The sequence below is a fragment of the Taeniopygia guttata genome, chromosome 12, assembly GCF_048771995.1.
Source record: "Taeniopygia guttata chromosome 12, bTaeGut7.mat, whole genome shotgun sequence".
In the NCBI taxonomy this organism is placed as follows: domain Eukaryota; kingdom Metazoa; phylum Chordata; class Aves; order Passeriformes; family Estrildidae; genus Taeniopygia; species Taeniopygia guttata.
The window spans coordinates 15689582-15708680 of record NC_133037.1 but is presented as its reverse complement, the minus strand read 5'-3'; the positions used below and the strand labels follow the sequence as shown (position 1 = coordinate 15708680).

The 19099-nt window shown below is 65.1% G+C and overlaps 4 protein-coding genes across 12 annotated transcripts in view; 3 read left to right on the top strand and 1 right to left on the bottom strand.

The window, feature by feature from the left end:
- Positions 1 to 18: 18 nt before the first annotated feature.
- Positions 19 to 8162, top strand: UBA7 (ubiquitin like modifier activating enzyme 7). Of its 3 annotated transcripts, none has more exons than XM_072934993.1 (24): positions 19 to 124; positions 233 to 398; positions 1035 to 1169; positions 1242 to 1348; positions 1534 to 1624; positions 1736 to 1877; positions 1983 to 2080; positions 2187 to 2333; positions 2404 to 2562; positions 2703 to 2810; positions 2890 to 2970; positions 3054 to 3209; positions 3298 to 3463; positions 3541 to 3737; positions 3981 to 4045; positions 4203 to 4377; positions 4490 to 4564; positions 4916 to 5102; positions 5261 to 5370; positions 5458 to 5544; positions 5619 to 5810; positions 7322 to 7505; positions 7580 to 7680; positions 7968 to 8162. In XM_072934993.1, the coding sequence occupies exons 1-23, from the start codon at positions 84 to 86 to the stop codon at positions 7633 to 7635; spliced, it is 2925 nt and encodes a 974-aa protein (XP_072791094.1). In that variant the 5' UTR covers positions 19 to 83; the 3' UTR covers positions 7636 to 7680; positions 7968 to 8162. The 3 variants fall into 3 exon arrangements, with proteins under 3 accessions (XP_072791094.1, XP_072791096.1, XP_030139383.4); XM_030283523.4 differs by having other exon boundaries at positions 20 to 124; positions 7404 to 7505; XM_072934995.1 differs by lacking the exons at positions 3981 to 4045; positions 4203 to 4377; positions 4490 to 4564 and having other exon boundaries at positions 7404 to 7505.
- Positions 8163 to 8222: 60 nt separating this feature from the next.
- Positions 8223 to 11179, bottom strand: INKA1 (inka box actin regulator 1). 3 transcript variants are annotated; one of them, XM_072935004.1, is made up of 2 exons: positions 11053 to 11179; positions 8223 to 9149 (listed from the first exon to the last, which is right to left on the bottom strand). In XM_072935004.1, the coding sequence occupies exon 2, from the start codon at positions 9108 to 9110 to the stop codon at positions 8280 to 8282; it is 831 nt and encodes a 276-aa protein (XP_072791105.1). In that variant the 5' UTR covers positions 9111 to 9149; positions 11053 to 11179; the 3' UTR covers positions 8223 to 8279. The 3 variants fall into 3 exon arrangements, with proteins under 3 accessions (XP_072791105.1, XP_030139388.4, XP_072791104.1); XM_030283528.4 differs by lacking the exon at positions 11053 to 11179 and adding an exon at positions 10443 to 10645; XM_072935003.1 differs by lacking the exon at positions 11053 to 11179 and adding an exon at positions 10319 to 10457.
- Positions 11180 to 11268: 89 nt separating this feature from the next.
- On the top strand, positions 11269 to 17396 carry CDHR4 (cadherin related family member 4). The gene is given in 21 exon segments (XM_072935002.1): positions 11269 to 11351; positions 11741 to 11761; positions 11892 to 12088; positions 12161 to 12323; positions 12403 to 12488; positions 12605 to 12700; positions 13150 to 13253; positions 13326 to 13462; positions 13535 to 13700; positions 13791 to 13938; positions 14259 to 14361; positions 14552 to 14767; positions 14849 to 14988; positions 15069 to 15216; positions 15290 to 15492; positions 15572 to 15711; positions 15790 to 15825; positions 16817 to 16891; positions 16893 to 16952; positions 16954 to 17005; positions 17142 to 17396. Coding segments are annotated over 21 exon segments (2376 nt in total). The 5' UTR covers positions 11269 to 11299; the 3' UTR covers positions 17175 to 17396.
- Positions 17397 to 18632: 1236 nt separating this feature from the next.
- Positions 18633 to 19099, top strand: part of IP6K1 (inositol hexakisphosphate kinase 1) — a 37052-nt gene continuing 36585 nt past the window's right edge. For 3 of the 5 annotated variants that reach the window (XM_030283520.4, XM_030283519.4, XM_030283515.4), the window contains exon 1: positions 18633 to 18750. The gene's annotated coding sequence lies outside the window, so the exon portion shown is untranslated. Of the gene's footprint in view, positions 18794 to 18826; positions 18954 to 19099 lie in introns of those variants that run through there. The other 2 variants (XM_030283514.4, XM_030283513.4) reach the window with 2 other exon arrangements.

Below are 19099 nucleotides of genomic sequence, written 5' to 3'. Positions count from 1 at the left end.
GCGCGCCGCCGAGCCTGCGCCGGGGGCGGGGCCTCACGGAATGGCTCCTCCCCGGGGCGGGACCGGGGCGGGGCGGGGCCGTCATGGCGGGAAGCGAGGAGGAGCCGCGGTACTCGCGGCAGCTGTGAGTGCGGGCACCGGCACCGGGAACGGCAGCGCCGCAGCGTCGAGGCGGGGCAGGGCGCGCTGCAGCGGTGCTGGTCCCGCTGACGGCTCCCGCCGGTACCCGCAGGTATGTGCTGGGCGGCGGCGCGCGGCGTCTGCCCGAGTCGGCGGTGCTGGTGTCGGGGCTGCGCGGGACCGGAGCTCAGGTGGCGACGGCGCTGGTGCTGGCGGGGACCGGGCGCGTCGTCCTGCACGACTGCGGCGCGGTCTGCACCGCCGACCGCGCCCACCAGGTACCGGCGGGGCCGGGCGGGGCTCCTGGGGACAGGTACGGGTGAGGTTCACTGTAACAGGTACAGGTGAGGATCTCGTAACAGGAACTAGTGAGAATGCCGGTAGTAGGTGCAGATATGGGCGGGGATCCCGATAACAGGTACAGTCAGGGGCCCCAGTAACAGGTATGGATGAGGGGCCCCATAATGTGTATAGGTATTGATAAGGGTCCTGGTAATAGGTACAGACTCATGTGGGAGTCCCAGTAACAGGTACCAGTATGGATGGGAATCCCCATAATGGATACTGACAGCAGTCCCAGTAGCAGGTACAGGTATGGATGGAAAGGCCCCATAACGTATACAGGTACATAGAAAGGTCTTGGTACAGGTGCACACTCAGGTGGGAGTCCCAGTAACAGGTATGGATGTGCCTGGATGTCACAGTAATAGGTGCAGGTGCAGTTGGGAAAATCTCTGTTTGCAGGTATGGGTTTGGGGTGAGGAGCTTCCAATAACCGGCACAAGCTGGGGAGGCTGGTAAGGCACAGGGTGCCCTTCATTGTCACAGGCCCTTAGCAGAGGCTTACCAGTGCAGACTGGGCCTGTGGAGCACCCCAGTCCCATGGGGTACCCCACCATGTGTCCACTCTGCAGTTCCTCCTGGGAGAGAGTGATCTAGGCCAGAACCGTGCCAAGGCATCCCAGCGGGCCCTGGCTGAGCTGAACCCCTGTGTGGTGGTCAAGGCTCACACCGAGGGGCTGTCGGAGGCCTTCCTTGCCTCCTTCCAGGTGAGCCTGCATCCTGGCACTGGGGGGACCCGGCACAGGGGATGGCAGCGCTCACTGACAGACCTGGCACAGGTGGTGGTGCTGACCGAGTCCCCGCTGGAGGAGCAGCTCCGCATTGGGGAATTCTGCCATGCCCGGGGCATCTGCTTCATCGTGGCTGACACCAAGGGGCTGGCAGGGTAAGGGGTCTTATGGGGCCCTGCACTGGCTGTGGGTCACCTTGTCCCCAGAGCCCCAGCCCTGTGCTGCAGCCCATGTCCTCAGTAGCCTACTGGTAGGGCTGCTCGGCCTGGGCAGGACATGGCAGTGCTGGGGCAGCTTGGTGGGGCACTTCCTGTGGCAAAACCCCATGGGTCCTCTCCAGGCAGGTGTTCTGTGACTTTGGGGAGTGCTTTGTCGTTGATGACCCAGCAGAAGGGGATCCAGTGTCTGCTGCTGTGGAGCACATCTCCCAGGTAGGAGGCAGGGCAGGCCCTGCAGGTCCTCCAAAACATTGCTGCCTCTTTCACTGGCTGTATGCCACCCCAGTCCAGTGCCCCACTCTCACGTAGCCTTTCCCTCCTCAGGGCAACCCAGGAGTGGTGACATACATGGGGACAGAGAACAGCCATGGCCATCTCTTCCGTGACGGTGACCTGGTGACGTTTTCTGGCGTGCAGGGGATGACAGAGCTGAATGGCCACGAGCCCGTCCCTGTGCGTGTGCTCGGTGAGATCTCCAGGGGGATCCTGGCTGCCCTAGCTCAGGGTTGAGGAACTCACTGGGTCCTCGGCAGTGACCATGATGTGACATCTGTGCTCCTCTTGTCCCCAGATGCCTTCAGACTGGAGATCAGTGACACCAGCTCCTTCTCACCCTACCGCTGTGGGGGTCTGGTTTCACAGGTGCAGCAGCCCCAGGAGTGTTCCCACGTAAGTCCTTCTTGGCCTGACAGTGCTGCCACCCAGGCTGGGGTACTGCTGTGCCATGCCGGACCCCAGGAAAACACTCACCCAATCCCTGGTGCTGTGCTGGCAGAAGCCCCTGTGCCAGGCACTGGAGGAGCCCAAAATCCAGGTGGCAAGTCCCGAGGATCTGCCACGCAGCTGCAGCCTGCACGCCGCCTTCCAGGCCCTTCACGCGTTCCGCAGGGAGCAGGGCCGCCTGCCGCGGCCCAGGGCACCCGTAAGTCCCTGTCCCGCTCCTGCCGAGCCCCGCACCGTGCCGGGGACTGCCCGCTCCCCTCTGCCCGCAGGCGGACGCCGAGCGGGTGCTGGCGCTGGCGCGGAGCCTGGGAGCACAGCAGGGTCCCCTGGATGAGGACATGGTGCGCGCCTTCGCCAGCGTGAGCGCGGGGGACCTGTGCCCCGTGGCCGCCGTGGTCGGGGCGCTGGCGGCCCAGGAGGTGCTGAAGGTGAGCGGGGCGGAATCCGCTGGCCGGTGGCGTTCGGTGGCCACGAGAGGGCACTTGCTGCCCGCCTGGGGACGGGGGTCCGGCAGCAGGAGAGGGGCGAACACCCCGCTGGCTGCCTGCCCACGGGCTGCTCGCCCCAGGCCATCACTCGGAAGTTCGTGCCCCTGGACCAGTGGTTGTACTTCGATGCCCTGGAGTGCCTGGCGCTGCCGGGGGCTGCGCAGCTGACAGAGACGGACTGTGCCCCGGTGAGACCCCGTGTCCAGCCCCTCCCGGCTGCCTGGGGTGCCGTGGCTGCTGTGCTCACACAGCTCCTTGTCCCGGCAGAGAGGCTCTCGCTACGATGGTCAGATTGCCGTCTTCGGGGCCAATTTCCAGGAGAAGCTGGGTCACCAGAAGTACCTGGTGGTGAGGGGCAGGGCCCATGGCACCGGGAGGCTGCAGAGCATCCAGCTGGCAGACGGAGAGCTGCAGCATCTCTGCCCTGATAGGTGGGAGCTGGTGCCATCGGCTGCGAGCTGCTGAAAAACTTTGCCATGATTGGGCTGGCGGCAGGGCCGGATGGAGAGCTCATCGTCACTGACATGGACACCGTTGCCCTCTCCAACCTCCATCGGCAGCTTCTTTATCGCTCAGCAGATATATCAGTGAGGCAGGGGCTGAGCTCCCTCCAAAGGGCATCCTGGCTGTCCCAGGAGCTCTCTAGGGCTGCCCACCCCTCCTCTGCCCTGGCAGGAGCCAAAATCGGTGGTGGCCGCAGCAGCCGTGCAGCGCATGAACCCTGATGTCAGAGTGACAGCTCACCAGAACCAGGTGGGACCTGCTACCGAGATACTCTACAAGGACAACTTCTTCCGGCACCTGGATGGCGTTGCCAGCGCCCTGGACACAATAGAAGCCCGTAAGTGCCAGGAAGGGCAAGAGGGCCAAGCCCCTGGACATGCTCCCTGGGTCCCCAGCACTCCTGGCTCCCTGCAGGCGCCTATTTGGAGAGACGCTGTCTGTGCTGCCACACACCACTGCTGGACTCAGGCACGGAGGGGACACGGGGGAACGTGCTGGCCATGGTACCGTCCCTGACCAAGCCTCTGGGGCCAGCCAGTACCGCCAGGGATGGCACCTTCCCCCTCTGCACCCTGCGGCACTTCCCCCGCACCATCCAGCACACATTGCAGGTAGGCTGAGCTGCCCCAGCCACAGCACCCAGCGAAGAGGCACCGGGACCTTTGTCTTCCTTCCCCTTGTCCCCTCCAGTGGTGAGCCATGGGCAGGATATGGCCCCAGCTGCTTCCTGCTGGCAGCCTGAATACTGCTGCTGGCCCTGCCAGAGCCTCCACCTCCCCCTGGGTTGGGGGCATAAGAGGGAGGTTTCGGTGCTCAACACCTCCTTTTCTCACACCTCAGTTTCTCCTCCACAGTGGGCCCGTGAGGAGTTTGAGGGGCTTTTCCAGCTACCTGCAGAGCAAGTCAACAAATTCATGGAGTGAGTGGACTCTGGGGGTAGTGACACTGGGAGAGGAGCTTCCAACTCTGCCAGGGCCCTGCTGGGAATGGCAAGAGGGTGCCAGACTGCCACATCCCACCCAGGTGCCTCACAGGATTGCTCTTGGGCCAGCATCAGCAGTTGCCTGGTTTTGCAGGGACCCATCTTTCCTGGAGCAGCAGCTGCCAGGGAAGGTCCTGGAGCAGGTGTGGGACAGCCTGCGGGAGCGGCCGCAGGACTGGCAGGACTGTGTGCGCTGGGCCCGCCGGCGCTGGCAGAGCTGCTACCACGATGCCATCGCCCAGCTGCTGCACATCTACCCCCCAGAGCATGTGAGCCCAGCACCATAGGGCTGGCACCCCTGGCACGCCTGTCCCTCCACCGGCCACCTCACTGCAGCCAGGGCCACACACTCCGGGCCTGACTCTTCTCTCCCTGTGCCAGGAAACCAGCCCGGGTGTCCCCTTCTGGGCTGGGGACAGGAGCTGTCCCCATCCACTGACATTCAACCCTGACAATGTGAGTGCAGGGAGGGAGAGCTGTGGGGTCTCATGTGGGAATGGTATGGGCAGAGGGAGAGCCAAGGCTGGGCTGGGCATACAGGGAATACTGAACTGTAGATGTGCTCTATCTGCCACTACCTGGGCAGGGCGGCCTGGGCTGGGTCTGTCCCTGTCCCCCAGTCAGTGAGGGCACTGCAGGGGACAGCTTGCACATGCTCTGTGGCCAGAGGAGGAGGAGAGGCTCCTCCACCTCTACTCTGGGGCAAAGCGAGGCAGTTCTACCAGCCTGGGGCAGTGCTGCCAGCCCTTGGCTATCTGGGACCACCCCAGAAAGGCACCCCATAGCCACCCTTGTTCTACTTCACAGGACACCCACCTGGATTATGTCCTGGCTGCTGCCCAGCTCTTTGCCCAAGTACACAGGGTGCCACCATGCATGGACCGGGCGGCCATCCAGGCTGTCCTCCGTGATGTGGTCCTGCCACCCTTTGCACCCCAGGAAGGGCTCCAGATCCCCCTCACAGAGGAACCCACAGAGGCACAAGTTCTCACAGGTGAGGTTCCCAGGTATGTTCCTGGGTCCAGCTTGGTGGTGGTGGGGCTCTGTCTTCTTGTCCCTGCTTCAGCAACCAAGATGACCCAGACCAAGGTGGGGACACCCCAGCAGTGCCACAGTGCAGGAGTATCATGCCAGGTGTCCCTGTGCCCTCAGATCACAGGCAGCTGACAGAGGTTACCCAGGACCTGCTGCAGTGGAGACAGGAGCTGGTGGGGGATGAGGACACACATGCACCCTTGATGGAGCCCATCCACTTTGAGAAGGTAGGGGAGCCAGGCAGGTGGCCCTGCTCAGCCTGGGGGTGTTAATGTCCCCATGGGATGCAGATGTACCCCCACTCTTCCCCACAGGACAACGATGTCCACATAGACTTTATCACAGCAGCGTCCAACCTGCGTGCAGAGAACTATGGCATCTCCCCTGCCAGCTGGCTGACGGTGAGAGGGGCAGCCTGTGGGGTCAGGAGTCCCTGTCATGTGTGGGGCAGCTGCTGACACCCTCCTGTCCTCAGAGCAAGCGAATTGCTGGGCGGATCGTGCCCGCCATCATCACCACCACAGCAGCCGTGGCCGGGCTGGCGTGCCTGGAGGTCTACAAGCTGGTGTGGGGGTGCCAGGACCTCAGCTGCTACCGCAACAGCAACATCAGCCTGGCCGCCTGCCTGCTGCTCCGTGTGCAGCCCCCGCCAGCCCCCACCTACCGGGTAGGACCCTCTCCCCCGGCAAAGTGCAGGGGGGGGACACGACGGGGCCAGTGGCATCTGCTGTGGGACAATGCCAAAGGGACCCAGGGGAAAGGAGGTGGCCATGCAGCAAGGGCAGCCCGGGCCATAGCACTCCAGAAATGGATCTGGGTGCTGCAGTGGGTTGGGAATGCTGCCAGGCAGTGTGGAACCAGCTCCTTCCCCTGGCTGACCCTCAGCAGTGTCCCATCACCAAGCTTCAGGCCCAGCTGTGATGCTCTGGGGTGCCCCACGGCAGGCCCCACGCTGAGCCCCACAGCCAGGGTGGGAGGCTGCTGCGGCCGCACTCATCTGGCTTATGGAAACCAGCTGCAGCAGCCGGAGAGCAGCTGGCACCGGGCCGGGAAGCGCCGCCCGGGGGAGCGGGGCCGGGGGTCCCGGCGGTGGGGAACCAGGGAGGGAGAGCGGGGGTGGGGGCAGCCCAGATTGGGACCGGCTGGGCTATAGAGGCCCCTTTGTCTGGGGGTTTATGGCGTGCGAGGCAGCCCTTCCGGCACGGCAGGAAGCGCCGATTGGAACCAGATTGGCCCGGGGGGCCCAGGGCCGGGGGCAGGAAGAGGGGGAGGGAGGCGACTCCACCGCCTTGCGCCGGCTCCAGCACCGCTGAGGGCTGCCCCGCCGCCCCCTCAAACCCCACACCCAGCCCTGTGCCATCCTGGCTGTAGCGGCCCTGGGTTGGCATCATCCCCGGATGGAGGATGCTGCTGGGTCTGGCCATGCCCTCAGGTCCCTGCAGCAGTACCCAACACCTCCATGTGCCAGGGCAAGGACATCCGGTGTGACATTTCACACCCAGCTGCTTGGCTGTGGTGGGAACACATGTCCCCAAGGCCTGCTTGGTGTGACCTATGTCCCCATGGGGACCTGGGGCGCCCATGCTGGGGGCCAGCCTTGTCCAGAGGAATATGGTTCCCAGGACCAGGACAATGTACTTTGGTGGTGGAGGGCTGGGCCATGGCTTTCCCTGTGTGCCGAACAGTTACTGCCCTGGTGAGGATGGGGTTAAGCCCTTCCCACCAGTGGGATAAGTGCAGGCAGCAGAAGGCGGAGGTGAGAAGGCAGCAGAAAGCAGGAGGGAGAGTGACCAGGTGTGAACACCCCCCCGAGTGGGGCTGGGGCCAGGCAGGCAGTGCTGGCACTGCCCGCAGCGAGGGCAGATGGCCCTGTAGCCCTGCCAGACGGCGTGGGGCCGCGTCCGATGCTTGGCCCCAGGCTTGGCACCACACTGGCCTCCTTGGGCTGGAGCAGGGGTCGTGGGGCCACAGGCATGAGAAGAGATGATTGTGTGGGGCTGGGCAACTCTTCAATGGCCTTTTGTGTGCCTGTCCTGGCCCGGGGCTAGGGGCAGTGCTGGCCCCACACTGACACTGACCCTTGAAGTGGACCCCAGCAGTGCTGGGGGCATAGTTGTATCCCCCACTGCCCCTGCACCACCATCACCCTGCCCATTTGCCTGCCCTGATGTCCCCCAGCCCTTGTGCTGCACCAGTCCCTGCCCCACGGGGCTGGTCAGCCAGGACATGGGGTGCCAGTGCTGGCTGCTACCCCTGGCAGTATGGTGGGCGGGAGTGGAGCTGCTGGGACCGGCTGGAGATGCGGGCAGTCGGCGCAGATGGGCAGGCGATGACGGTGCAAGAGGTGCTGGACTGGCTGCAGGTGAGCCCAACGCTGTCAGCACTCAGGTAACCCTGGGGGATGCAGAGCCAGATCCTGACACCCACCTCTTGCAGAGGACATATGGCTGGACCGTGACCATGCTCCTGTGTGGCGACATTGTGCTCTATGACAGCAAGGCAGATGCAGAGACACGGGCCCGGCAGCAGGCACAGAGGTAGGTCCCTGGCTCCAGGGCCCAATCCTGCCCCCGGGGGGGCTTCCAGCCCCCACTGCCTCAATCCTGAGCCACACCAGCTGCACTGTAGCTCCCAGCCGGCTGCTGGATAAACATCCTGCCGGCAGCACTTCCCGTGGCGGGACCCCTGCCCGGCCCCTTGCTGCTGGCCCCTGCATCCCACCAGCCTGGTTGGACACCCCTAAGGGGCCCAAGGCACCCCTGGAGCACTCAGCCAGCCTTGGGGGACAAGCCAGTGCCCCCAAACCGCCCTTTCCCTGCTACAGGTTATCCAAGAGCTTGGAGGATGCCAGAATGCCGCAGCAGCAGGACCTGGAGCTGCTGTATATCTGCGAGGGAGAGGATGCTGAGCCTGAAGATACCCGTCCCCCTCTCCTGTGCTCCCTACCTTGAGCAAGGGGCCAGCACCTCCTGCCCCATGCAATAAAAGCTGCAGGCTGCAATAGCCCTCCTTGCAAAAACCCCCTGCTTGCCCCTGCCTGGGGCACAGGCACTCCCTTTGATAAACGCTGCGGCGCCCAGACCGTATAAAACGGGGGTTTATTTACAGGGTGGGGGTGCGGGCCGCAGCAGCAGGGCTAAATGTAGCCGATAACGTCGTTGCAGATGATGGGCTGGCGGCTGCGGCTGTTCATCAAGGCCGTGAAGCGGTGGAAGTCCGTGGCCAGCTGGGCGATGTTGCTGTGGGACTGGTGGAAGCAGGCGCCCTTGGGCTGTCCCCCCAGCCCCAGCGGGCAGGAGAAGCGCTTGGTGGCATCGCGGGCCCCCGGCCGGGCACCGTCGGCCCCCCGGGGCCGGGCCATGTTGGCCAGCTTTCGGCGTACGTTGCCCGAGAGGCTGAGCAGGAAGGCGGGGGGCTTGGCCAGCCGGCGGGAGGGCTCGGCGGGGGCCCGGCGGCGCGGTTCGGCGCCCACCTCGGGCAGGTCCATCCAGTTCTCCACCAGGTCAGCGAAGCAGTTGTCGCCCAGCACCAGAGGCTGCCGGTTCCGGCTCTGCGACAGCAGCGCTACGGTCCAGTCCTGCGTGTCGGCGGGCTCCAGGGCCCTCCACTGCTCCAGGCAGGCGTCCGAGGTGGATTTGGGGCGGACACGGCGGGCGGGGGCGGGCGGTGGGGCGGCGGGGCCGGCGGAGAGCCGGTGCGCGCGTTGGCAGGGCAGCAGATGCCGGCGCCGCACGGGCACCTCCTCTTCCCTCCACGTGCTCCCCGACGCCTCCGAGTAGCCCGAGTCGAACTCCAGGCTGCGCTCGCTGGCCGGGGGGGAGCGAGCGGCCGGGCTCCCCCCCTCCTCCTCCTCGCCCCCGGGATCCAGGCTGCAGGCCGAGTCCGCCGCCGAGCCGGGGCGCGGGGGGCGCGGGCCCGGCCCCGTCGCCCTTCCGGGGTGGTGCGGTGTCTGCCGCGTGCCGTGCATGTGCGCCCGCGGCGTCGGCCCTGCCTCCCGCCGGCACCACTGCAGGGAAAGGGCACCGTCAGCGCGGTTGTCGCCACTGCTCCCCGCCAGCACCGCGATCCCCGTCCCACCCTCCTCGGCACCCCGCGCCCCCCCGCCTCGGCTCGTGGGGGCTTCGCTGGCGCAATGGGCGTGCAGCAGGGTGCGGAGAGCGGGCCGCAGGTCCCGGCTTGCCTGCAGCCCCGGGCCCCGGTTTCCTGCGGCTTCTGCGCGGAGCCGGCCGGCGTGCAGCGGCTTGTCGGGTGAGCAAGCAGGCACCCAGCCCCGGCCGTGCCTGCGGGAAATGACAGAGGGCCACGGCACGTAGGAGCGGGCGCTCCACTGCCCCCCCGACAGCCCCCTTCTCGGTAGAGAGGCAGCCGGGACACCCTTCCGGCACAGTCCCACTCGGTGGCACGGGGACAGCGGCAGCCCCAGGGCACCCGCGGGTGCTGGGGTGGGGCTCTGCCCCCGTGCGTTGGCAGGGCCCCCCACCCACCCTGTGCCCTCCAGTTAGGGACACCCCAGGTGACGTCAGGGTGCAGCCATGCCTGCGCCCAAGGCCCGGGACCCCCCAAAGGCCGGGAAATACAGGGGACCAAGGCAGCCAGGGCTGAACGGAGCGCGGCCGGGCGGGCGCTGGAAGGCACTCCTGGCTCCCGCAGCCGGGCCGCTCCTCGCTCTTGAATTCCTATTGTCTGAACCCAAAAGCAGGGTGTTACGTCCGTTTTCCTTTCCGCGCTGAAGTCTCGGGAAGCTGAGTGTGCAGGAGGGATTGCTTCCAGGACCGATAATTCTGTTCTCTCTGGCTGGCCCTGACAGAACTGCTGCCAGGACTGTCCTTGTCCCTCTCCACGTCCCCGTCCCAATCCCTGTCCCTCTCCCCGCTGGCTGGGACCCTTTCATCTAGCCCTAGTGGCAATGTGCCACCACTCCGAGCCGCCCTGTCCCGCCGCTGCCCGGGAACACTGGGGCAGCCGGTTGTGAGGCGCTGGGTAATCATGTGGCAGGCCCAGGAGAGCCGAAGGGTCACCCCGTCACCGCCGTCCCTCGGAGCAGCCTAGGTGGGTGGCAGGGTGGCAGCTCCGGGGGGACAGCGCCGCTGGCACCTTGACAGCTGGACACCCGTGCCCCCACACCACCAGAGTCCCACCGAGCGCACACGTCCCCCGCGCCGCCTTTGACCTCACGTGTAATGTCACGGCTTTCGTGTCACCGGCAGCGCCCGTACGTCACGGCAGTCCCGCAGTCCCCGAGCGGCGGGGCTGGGGCACGGTGGTCCCGTTCCCTCCCGGTGCCCGCGGCGACACTCACCCGGTCGGCGCCGAGCTCGTGTGAGCGGGCGTTGTGCATGCCCGGTCCTGCTCCCCCGGCGCCGCTCCCGGCCCCGCTCCCAGAGCCGCCGGTGGCGGTGGCGGAGCAGCAGCAGCAGCGACAGCGGACGGAGCGCCCGGCCGTGCCCGCCGCCTCCCGGCGCTGCCCAGCGGCCCCGCCCCGCCCCGCCCCGGCCAATGGGGCCGCCGTAACGTGAGCCCGGCCCGCACCGGCACCGCCGCCCCGGGGCCCCGCCCCGCCCACGGACCCCTCCCCGCCGCCCCGGGGCCCCGCGCCGGGCACCACCCGGGCACCGCCGGGCCAGGCGAGATCCGTGTCCCGGCCGGCAGCACCTCGGGCACCGGGGGTCCCACAGCTCGGTATGCTCCGCCGGCAAGGAGAGCAGCCCCGGTACAGAGCCCCGGCGGAGGCATCTCCCGTCGGCACGCCGCTCCACCGGGCTGCCAGAGCCCGGCTGGGCGCTGGAGGAAGGAAGGGAAGAGCGACCCTGGCCGTGGTGCCCGTTAATTGGGAACTAATAGCGCTTAATGGGGATCCCGGGAGAAGCGGCACTGGTTTGCAAATGAACGAGAACAAGGCCAGAAATTACCTCCTAGCTAATTTTCCCGGTTCCCGAGCGTGCCGCGTGATGAAGCAGCGTGGGGTGGCAGCCAAACCCCACGGAGCTGCGAGGGGCTGGGAGCGGCGGCGTGCAGAGCCGGGGCATGGAGCCCTGCCCTGGCCCTCCCCTGGCCGGGGCGGCCACCACGGGTGGGGATGGACGGCATGACGCCGGGCCGGGGTGGTGCCCAGCACCCCTGGCAACCGGCTGCAGCTTGTCCCAAACACAGAGAGCCATGGGCATGCACGGACACCTCACCTTCCTCCTCCTCAGCCTCTATGCCCCGGGTAGGTGCTTCAAGGTCGCAGTGTTCGGGGCACTCTTTGCCAGATCCCGGGTGGATGGCTGAGAGGAAGGGGACAGGGGAGAAGCTCTCCTCGGTTGCTCCCACGTTCCTGGGGCTGACCCTGGGATCAGCAGAGGGATTGGCAGCTGCCTGGCTGGGTTGAGGCGGGGAGGGGGCATCACACGAGCATGCCCAGGGCATTGCCTGGGTGTCCTCAGGGTGTCCTCAGCATTGCCAGGATGTTACTGGGGCTCCTTTTGTGCATCGCTGTGGCATATGCAAACACCACTGGGGTTTCATCAGAGCATCTCACAGAGGGAATTCTGGGGCCTCCCCAGGGCATTGCCAGGGCACACCTGGCAGGCTGCAGTGACACTCTCCTCTTTTCAGGGACTTTCGTCAGAACAACAGGTAACAGCAGTGCTTTGGACCCGGCTGTGCCTGGCAGGGAAACCTGTGCCTGCATTAATTGCTTAGGTGCAGGGGCAGGGCTCCTGCACAGCTGGATGAGCCATCAGTGATCCCTGGGGTCTTCCACCAGTCCTGCCTGACTTGCCACGTGTGGTGGCCCTGAGTGAGGATGCAGTGTCAGGCACTCGCGTCACTGAGGTGACCGTGTCCTGCAGCAACTCAAGCAGCAGTCCCAATGTCACCCTGGATAGTATCAAGCCCGACCACCCCTTCAACTCCATTGCCATCAGCTCTGACCCCACGGATGCCACCAGGTTCCAGGCAGAGGTGTGGCTGGGGAATAGGGAGTAGAGCAGGAGCTGGCAGGCACCCTGCTGAGTGACTGTGTCCCCATGGCAGGTGACACTGCGTGCTGGTGCAGAGCTCAATGCCCACCGGGTGAACCTGTACACACTGATCCTGCGGGCTGCTTGTCCTGGTGAGGATGAGGTGGAAGAGCAGCTCTTTGTCTGGGTGACAGCAGGGCATGTGCTGCGCTGTGACACCCTCTTTGCCAGTGCAGGTAGGAACAGGGGGCACAGGGCAGTGGGGGCTGTGGGTGCCAGCCAGCACCAAGCTCCCACAGCTATGCTGTGTTCCAGAGGGTGATCTGGTGCAGGTGCTGGCAGATGTGGCACCCCGGACACCCCTGTATGTGGTGCTGCCACAGCCACTTGGTGGACTGATGGTGAGTGGCAGCTCCCTGGAGGGCCACAGCCCCACAGAAGGGATTAGCCTTGGAGACAGCAGAACCCTGGGTACAGAGGAGTGGGACAGGGGTTCCCATCACCCTCCTTTCTGCAGTTCAGGCTCCAAAACCACAACACACCACTCACGCTCACCCCTCGGGGACTGGTGCTGGCACCTGACAATGGTTTTGATCCCAGCAAGGACATCCAGGTGGGCACCAGCAGCCCCAGGCTGGTCACAGCCACCTCTCAGCCCTCTGGGGCTTAGCCCCTCCCTGGCCACAGCTCTCCACATCCTGTTCTGCCCATTAGGCCCCTGTCTCCCTCTGGACCCATAAATGCTCCAGCCCAGACCTCATCCCCTTCTGCATCTCAAGTCCTGCCCATATTCTCATCCCTGTCTGTATTCCTGCCCATTCTAGTCTCCAGCTCATACTCATCTCCATCTCCACACCTCTTCCCACCTCTGTTCCTACTCCAAGCCCCATTCGCATCTCTTGCCCCCTCTCCTTGATCTCTGTTCCTGTTTCTGTTCCCATCCCAACCCTATTCCTGTCCCTGTCCTTATTAGTAGCCTCATCCCTATCCCTGTCCCCATCCCCATCCCCATTGTGGTGCCACTCAGGGCTGTCCAACAGCTGCCCTGGTGCTGGCACACAGATGTTCAGGTTGGAGATTGAGGTGATGGATCATTACGGGCACAACTGCAGCAGGGCTGTAAGGGTGGAGGTGCTGCCATCACGCCATCCCCGTGTCACCTTCCCGTGAGTGGGGTTGGGTCAGGAGCGGGGTGCTGGTGGCACCAGGCTGTGCCACAATGCCCACCTCACCTGCAGTGAGCCACATCCGGCTGTGACAGTGACAGAGGGCATTGGCCCCTGGGAGGTGGTCACACAGGTCCGTGCCAGAGGTGACAATGTCCGCTATGCCATCCTTGCTCCTGTGGCTCCCACGCTCTTCACCATTGATGAGGGTGAGCAGAGATCCCCAGGGACACCCTGTCCCTGTCCCTGTGCCCAGTGCAAGGCCATGGCTCCTCCTGCAGAGACAGGTGAGATCCGTAGCACCCGCCGGCTGGAGATGATCCGTGTCCACCTCCTCATCCAAGCTTACAACAAGCTGCACCCCGGTGACCACGCCACTGTCACAGTCAACATCACTGTGCAGGGGACAGACCGTCAGTCACCAAGATGTACTCCAGCCATCTTCGTGTATGGTTCAGGGGGGAGTGAGGTGCATGGGACTCTCTGCTGCACCCAGAACATGGGACAGAGGCTGAGCTGCTGGCTGCTCTGCCACAGGTCCCAGGTGTCCGAAACCGTGTCCCCTGGTACCACCTTGGTGACATTGACGTGCACCGACACCAGCACTGATGGGTGTTTGCACTATGCTCTCGAGGGGCCTCCCTCCTCCCGCTCCCACTTCTGCATGGAGGGGCCACAGCTGAAGGTGAGCTGGGCCATGGGCAGTGCCCAGGTGGACAGCAAGCCCAGCTCCCGGAGCCCAGTGGGACAGTGGGACCCTTGTAACACGTGTTGTCATGCCAGGTTCTGGGTCAGGGCTCATAGCTTCCTGCTCCCCAAGGCCTGCTCGTTCTCCTCACTCCCTCCTTCTGCCCTGGCATTGCAGCTTTGTGGGACACCCTGGCTTTGTGGGACACCCTGGCTTTGTGGGACACCCTGGCTTTGTGGGATACTCTGGCTTTGCAGGGCATCTGAGCTTTGCAGAGCACCCCAGCTCTGCCTGACACTCCCCTCCTGGCCTGACAGGTCAACACCACCCTGGACTATGACTCAGAGGCCATGGCTGCTCTGGGCTTCCAGTTCACAGCCACCATTGTGGTGACAGTGGGAGGACAGCCCCTACAGAGCAGTGAGTGCCTATATCCCTAGAGTGGGAAAAGACCTTTCCCAATCCCCAAACCAGCAGATCACAGAGGAAACATTCCTTCCGTGCTACCCCAGAGTTGCCCACCCCAGGGCTGGTGCCTCTGTCCCCACCTCAGTCAGCTCAGCAGAGGCTGTGGTATGCCAGCATGGCTGAGCAGCTGTGTGCCACACAGCCCGTGTGCCCGTGCTTGTGACGGTGACACCTGTCAACGAATTCAGACCGGTGTGCCCAGCCAGTGCCACCTTCACCGTGCCAGAGACAGCAGCTTTCGACAGCGTCGTGGGGCGTGTGGCTGGCACTGACCGCGACTACCCCCTGGACAGCCTCGAGTACAGCCTGGAGGGGGGGTCTGGCCCCGCACAGCCCTTCTCCATCGACAGGCGCACTGGTGAGCACCCGGCCCCTTCCCCAGCCCCCGCCACAGCCCCATGGCACCTCCGGGTTGCCAGCAGCTCACGCCTCCCCGCAGGAGTGATCCGCGTGGTGGGACCCCTGGACTCGCAGCAGCAGAAGAGTTACAGGCTGGTGGTGCGGCTGACAGACATCTCCAATGACCTGGACCTAAGGAACAGGCAGAGCCGTCTGTGCAATGTGTCTGTGCGCCTGCAGGTGTGAGGGCAGCCCGCTGGGTGAGCTGTGGTGGGTGCATGGACTGCGGGTGCCCTACCGCATCCCCCTGCTCCTGGCAGGCTGTGCCGGACCAGCTGCCGGTGTGCATCCCCGAGGTGCAGGAGCTGCGGATCACGGCTGGGTCCCCGGGCAGCCACCAGCCTGTCACCAGCCTGGTGTGCCACCGCGGCCCCGACAGCGCCGCGCTGACTTACAGCATCGTTGGAGGTGAGGAGCGGCCAAGCCACGGCACAAACCAGCCCTCGCCGTGGTGTGACACTGAGCAGACCCTCTCGTTCAGGCAATGAAGATGGGCGCTTTCGGCTGGAAGGGAGCACCCTTGTCTACCTCCCCAGTGGCCGAGCCGAGCCCCACCCCTTTGTCCTGCTGGTGGAGGTGTGGGGCGGCTCTGGTGCCCGCCGCCGCAGCATCGTGGTGGCACTGGTGGTGCACGTCACCCCCCGGAGCACCCCGGTGCCGCCCAGCACCACCACCCAGCACACGGTGAGCAGAGCCCGCTGATCAGGAGGTGCTCCAGGCTCCCTTGGACCTCCCATGGCCCCTCACCCCACTGCCTCCACAGACGCTGCAGAAGGAGCCGCTGGTTGTCATGCAGACAGAGGCAGTGTGGGACCCGCCAGCCTGGTTTGTGGCCGTGCTGACCATCACGGGTGTCCTGCTGCTGGCCACCCTGGGCTGCATGGCCCGGAACCTGCTGTGCAGGTGAGCCCCAGCCCGCCTCACGGCATGGCTCAGTGAGCAAGGCTAAGGGTTCACGGCTGCCTTCTGCTTCTCCCACAGCAACCGGGCCCCTGGCAAGCTGTTCCTGGCCAAGAGGTGAGTGCTGTATGGCCAGGGTGGTCATATTGGCAGTTGTATTGTCCTTGCAGGTAGCCAGGGAGACACAGCACACAGGGTATGTTCAATATTCTCTGCATTTGGCCATGGCTTGCTGTGCCAGGGAGCCATCTCTGCCCAGGGCAAGTGTGCAGCCCTGATGGGAGCTATGGGAGAGGAGGGAGCAATTTGGCCAGTAGACCGTGATGTTGGTGGCCAGGCTGGGGCGCAAACTTTGCAATGGGCAGGGTGGGGTGGCACAGTGCTATTGCCAATGCCTATTGCAAGGCTGGGTACTGGCACCAGGGCTGAGGTCACTGCAGCTCACCAGGGGAGCCCCTGTTTGGAAGGGGTGAGCCTCATTTGTCAGGAAAAGCTCCCAGAGAGGATGTGATCAGGCTGCACAACACCCAGAGGATCAGTGGTGGTGACAGGTGACAGAGGAGAGAGTCTGGGGAGACGCTAGACCAGCCTGTGCCAGGCGTCTGCACAGCAAGGAGGAGACATGCAAGGCCATGGCAGGATAACAGTCACCTCCAGTGGCACGACTGCCCCAAGGTGATGCATAGCTGGATCCAGGTTCATTGGTAAGGTTGGGGCCACAGTGCTTGTTGACACTGGGACTGTCGTGACCATGCAAGGGAGAAGACCCAGGGTCAGCCCTGTGGGTGGCCCTGGCAGCTCCCCCAGCACAGCATCCTCCAAGCACGAGAGTGGTGCGTGCCAGCACATGGGCAAACAAGTGAATATGGTGGCAGACCTGCTTGGTGCTCAGGCACTGGTGAAAGGTGGTGGTGCCTGGGGGAGCACAGCCCTGTCACGGTCCCCTCCTATGCCAGGGGACAATCAGGTAGGTGGATGATGGGCTAAACAGGGTGCAGCTGGCAGGGCAAAGCCTGGCTGGCAAGTCGCTCCCAGCACCATCTCTTGGGGTTGAGGCCGGCAGCCCATCACTGGCAGCATTCCCTCCCTTCCCCTCCTCCTTCTGCAGCCCCTGGGATGTGGTGGAGCATAGCAGGGACAAGGAAGAACAGGGACACCCACATGCCAGCAGCCCAGTAAGTGTATGGCAGCGAGGGTGGGTGCCCTGCTGGGGGGGCAGGAAGAGCCCTGTGGCTCTCAGCAGCCTCTCCTGTCTCCTCCCCACAGGGGCAGTTTGATGGCCGTGCTCAGGACCCACGTGAGTACCCTGTCCCACAGCCCCCGCTGCCCCAACAGTAGCCTCAGGTTGTGTCCCCCAGGGCAGAGGGGTCTGGGGACAGGAGAGATGGGGACCAGGCCCACAGGGCAGTGACTGAGTGCTGCCTCCATCTCAGGCACCGGCAGGGACTATCTCTTCAACAGCGTGACCGGGGCTCGGCGCTGGATCTGAAGGGCTTGACTTGATGAGGGGCTCCTTGTGACCCACAGCTCCATGTGGGCTGTGCTGGGTACAGCACCAGGCCTTGGCAGCTGGTATGGCCCCGAGGAGGAGACCATCCTTTGTGGCCAAACCTGCTGCACATGGAGTGCAGCCACACCCTGAGCCGCCTCAGCCAGCGCAGACCTAATAAACGGTGTCAGAGATTGCACATGCGATTGCCTTAGGGAGCCGCACTGCGGGCAGTGCTGCTGGTGGCTGTCCTGCTGTGGTGGTCATTAGCACTGTCTCGTCAGCCGTGTGAGCGGCATGACCCAGGACAAGGATTGGCAGCGGGCTTGGCACTGTGAAAAATGCTACAAGAGCTTCGGCCAAGTCTGCTTCGGTGAAAGAAACATTTCTGTAACCCCTGGATGTGACCCAGCCGGGGCAGTCCTCCACAGGGAGGTTATGTGGGGCAAGAAAACTCAGTCACGGGTAATTTTGAGCAACTTTTGCCCCGACTCCCGTATCCCCCTCAAGCTCTACTTTGTTACAGCGCTCGCAGGCGCAAACGGGTGGGATGAGCAGCTGGTCGGCAGAGGGGATGGGTTGATAATTGGGAGGAAAAGTGAATTAGCGTGGGTGCCGGTGAGCGGGACGCCGCAGGAGGAGCTGGGAGCGGCGGGAGGCTTTGAAGGCGTCAGTCAGCTGGAGGTGGGAAACCGGTTATTTGAATTTCAAAGGAGCGCGCCACGGGACGCCTCCCTGGCAGCTCCTGGGGAAACGAAGCGCTGGCGGGATAAGAGGGAAGAGACTAATTTGGGGAGTAGGTGACTAAAGGGAGGGAAGGGGAACAGGGGCCAGCCGTGAAATTTCACATGAGAAGGGGTCACCTGTGTGACTTTGCCTGAGGGTCCCTTTTGCCCTGAACCCACGGGAACCGTGACCGTCCGGGAATTTAACCCTTTGTGGTAGCGGAATGGTGCGTGAGCGTATCCCATTGGCGAGACCCCGCTCCTAGCGGCGGCCGGAGGGGGATGCGGAGCGGCCCCGGGGGCTCGGGGCGGGGAACTCTGAGTGTGGGTGGGACGGCGGGAGAGGCGGGTGTGAGTTTGTGTCGGGGAACACGGGCTGCAGACCGGCCTGAGGAGAGCTCTGACCGGGAGCGCGGCTCGGGGCGCGCCCTGCACGCGCGGGCCGCGCCCATTGGCCGAGCGCCCCTCCTTCTCCGCGGGCAGCCAATGAGGCAGCGCTGCCCGTGAGTGGGCGTGGCTCTGGCGGGCGTCACGTGTGCCTAACGTGCGCTGCCGTCCGCGCTCGGGAAAGGGCGGGGCTGCTCCGCGCTTGAGTGACACTGAGTGTGACCTATCAGCGTCCCCGGAGGGCCCCGTGGGGCGGGACTCGGGTGCGGAGTGGCGCGCAGGGCCGCGGGGCGGGCTTTGGACGGCGCGGTTGCTATGACGGCCAGCGCCGGCCCCGCCCGCCCGGGCGCCGCCATCTTGTTGTTGATTCGAGCGGCGGGGAGCGGCGGCGCTGGGGCTCCGCGTTCCGCTGTCCCGGCCGGGCAGGCAGCGCCGGCCCCGGTGAGCCGCGGCGGGCGGGACTGGCCAGGCTGCCGGGCGGGCGGTGAGCCGAGCGCGCTGCCGGGAGGGGAGAGCCGTGAAGGGAGAGGGGGTTCACAGGCACGGCCCCGTGAGCAGCCGGGGTGAGGGGGCAGCGACAGCGGGATGGCCCTGGAGCGGAGGGGGCGGTGCGCGGCCCCGTGAGAGGGGCTGTGGAGGGCCCGGTACGTTCCCGTGTGTGCGTGGGTGAGACCCGGGCTCTTTCCCTGCGGGGCCCGCCTGGGGCACGGCCCGGGCGGGGTTGCCCGGGCTGGGCAGCGCCGGGGCAGGGCCGTGCCCAGCGGGCAGAGCGAGCGTCCCCTCCCTTTGT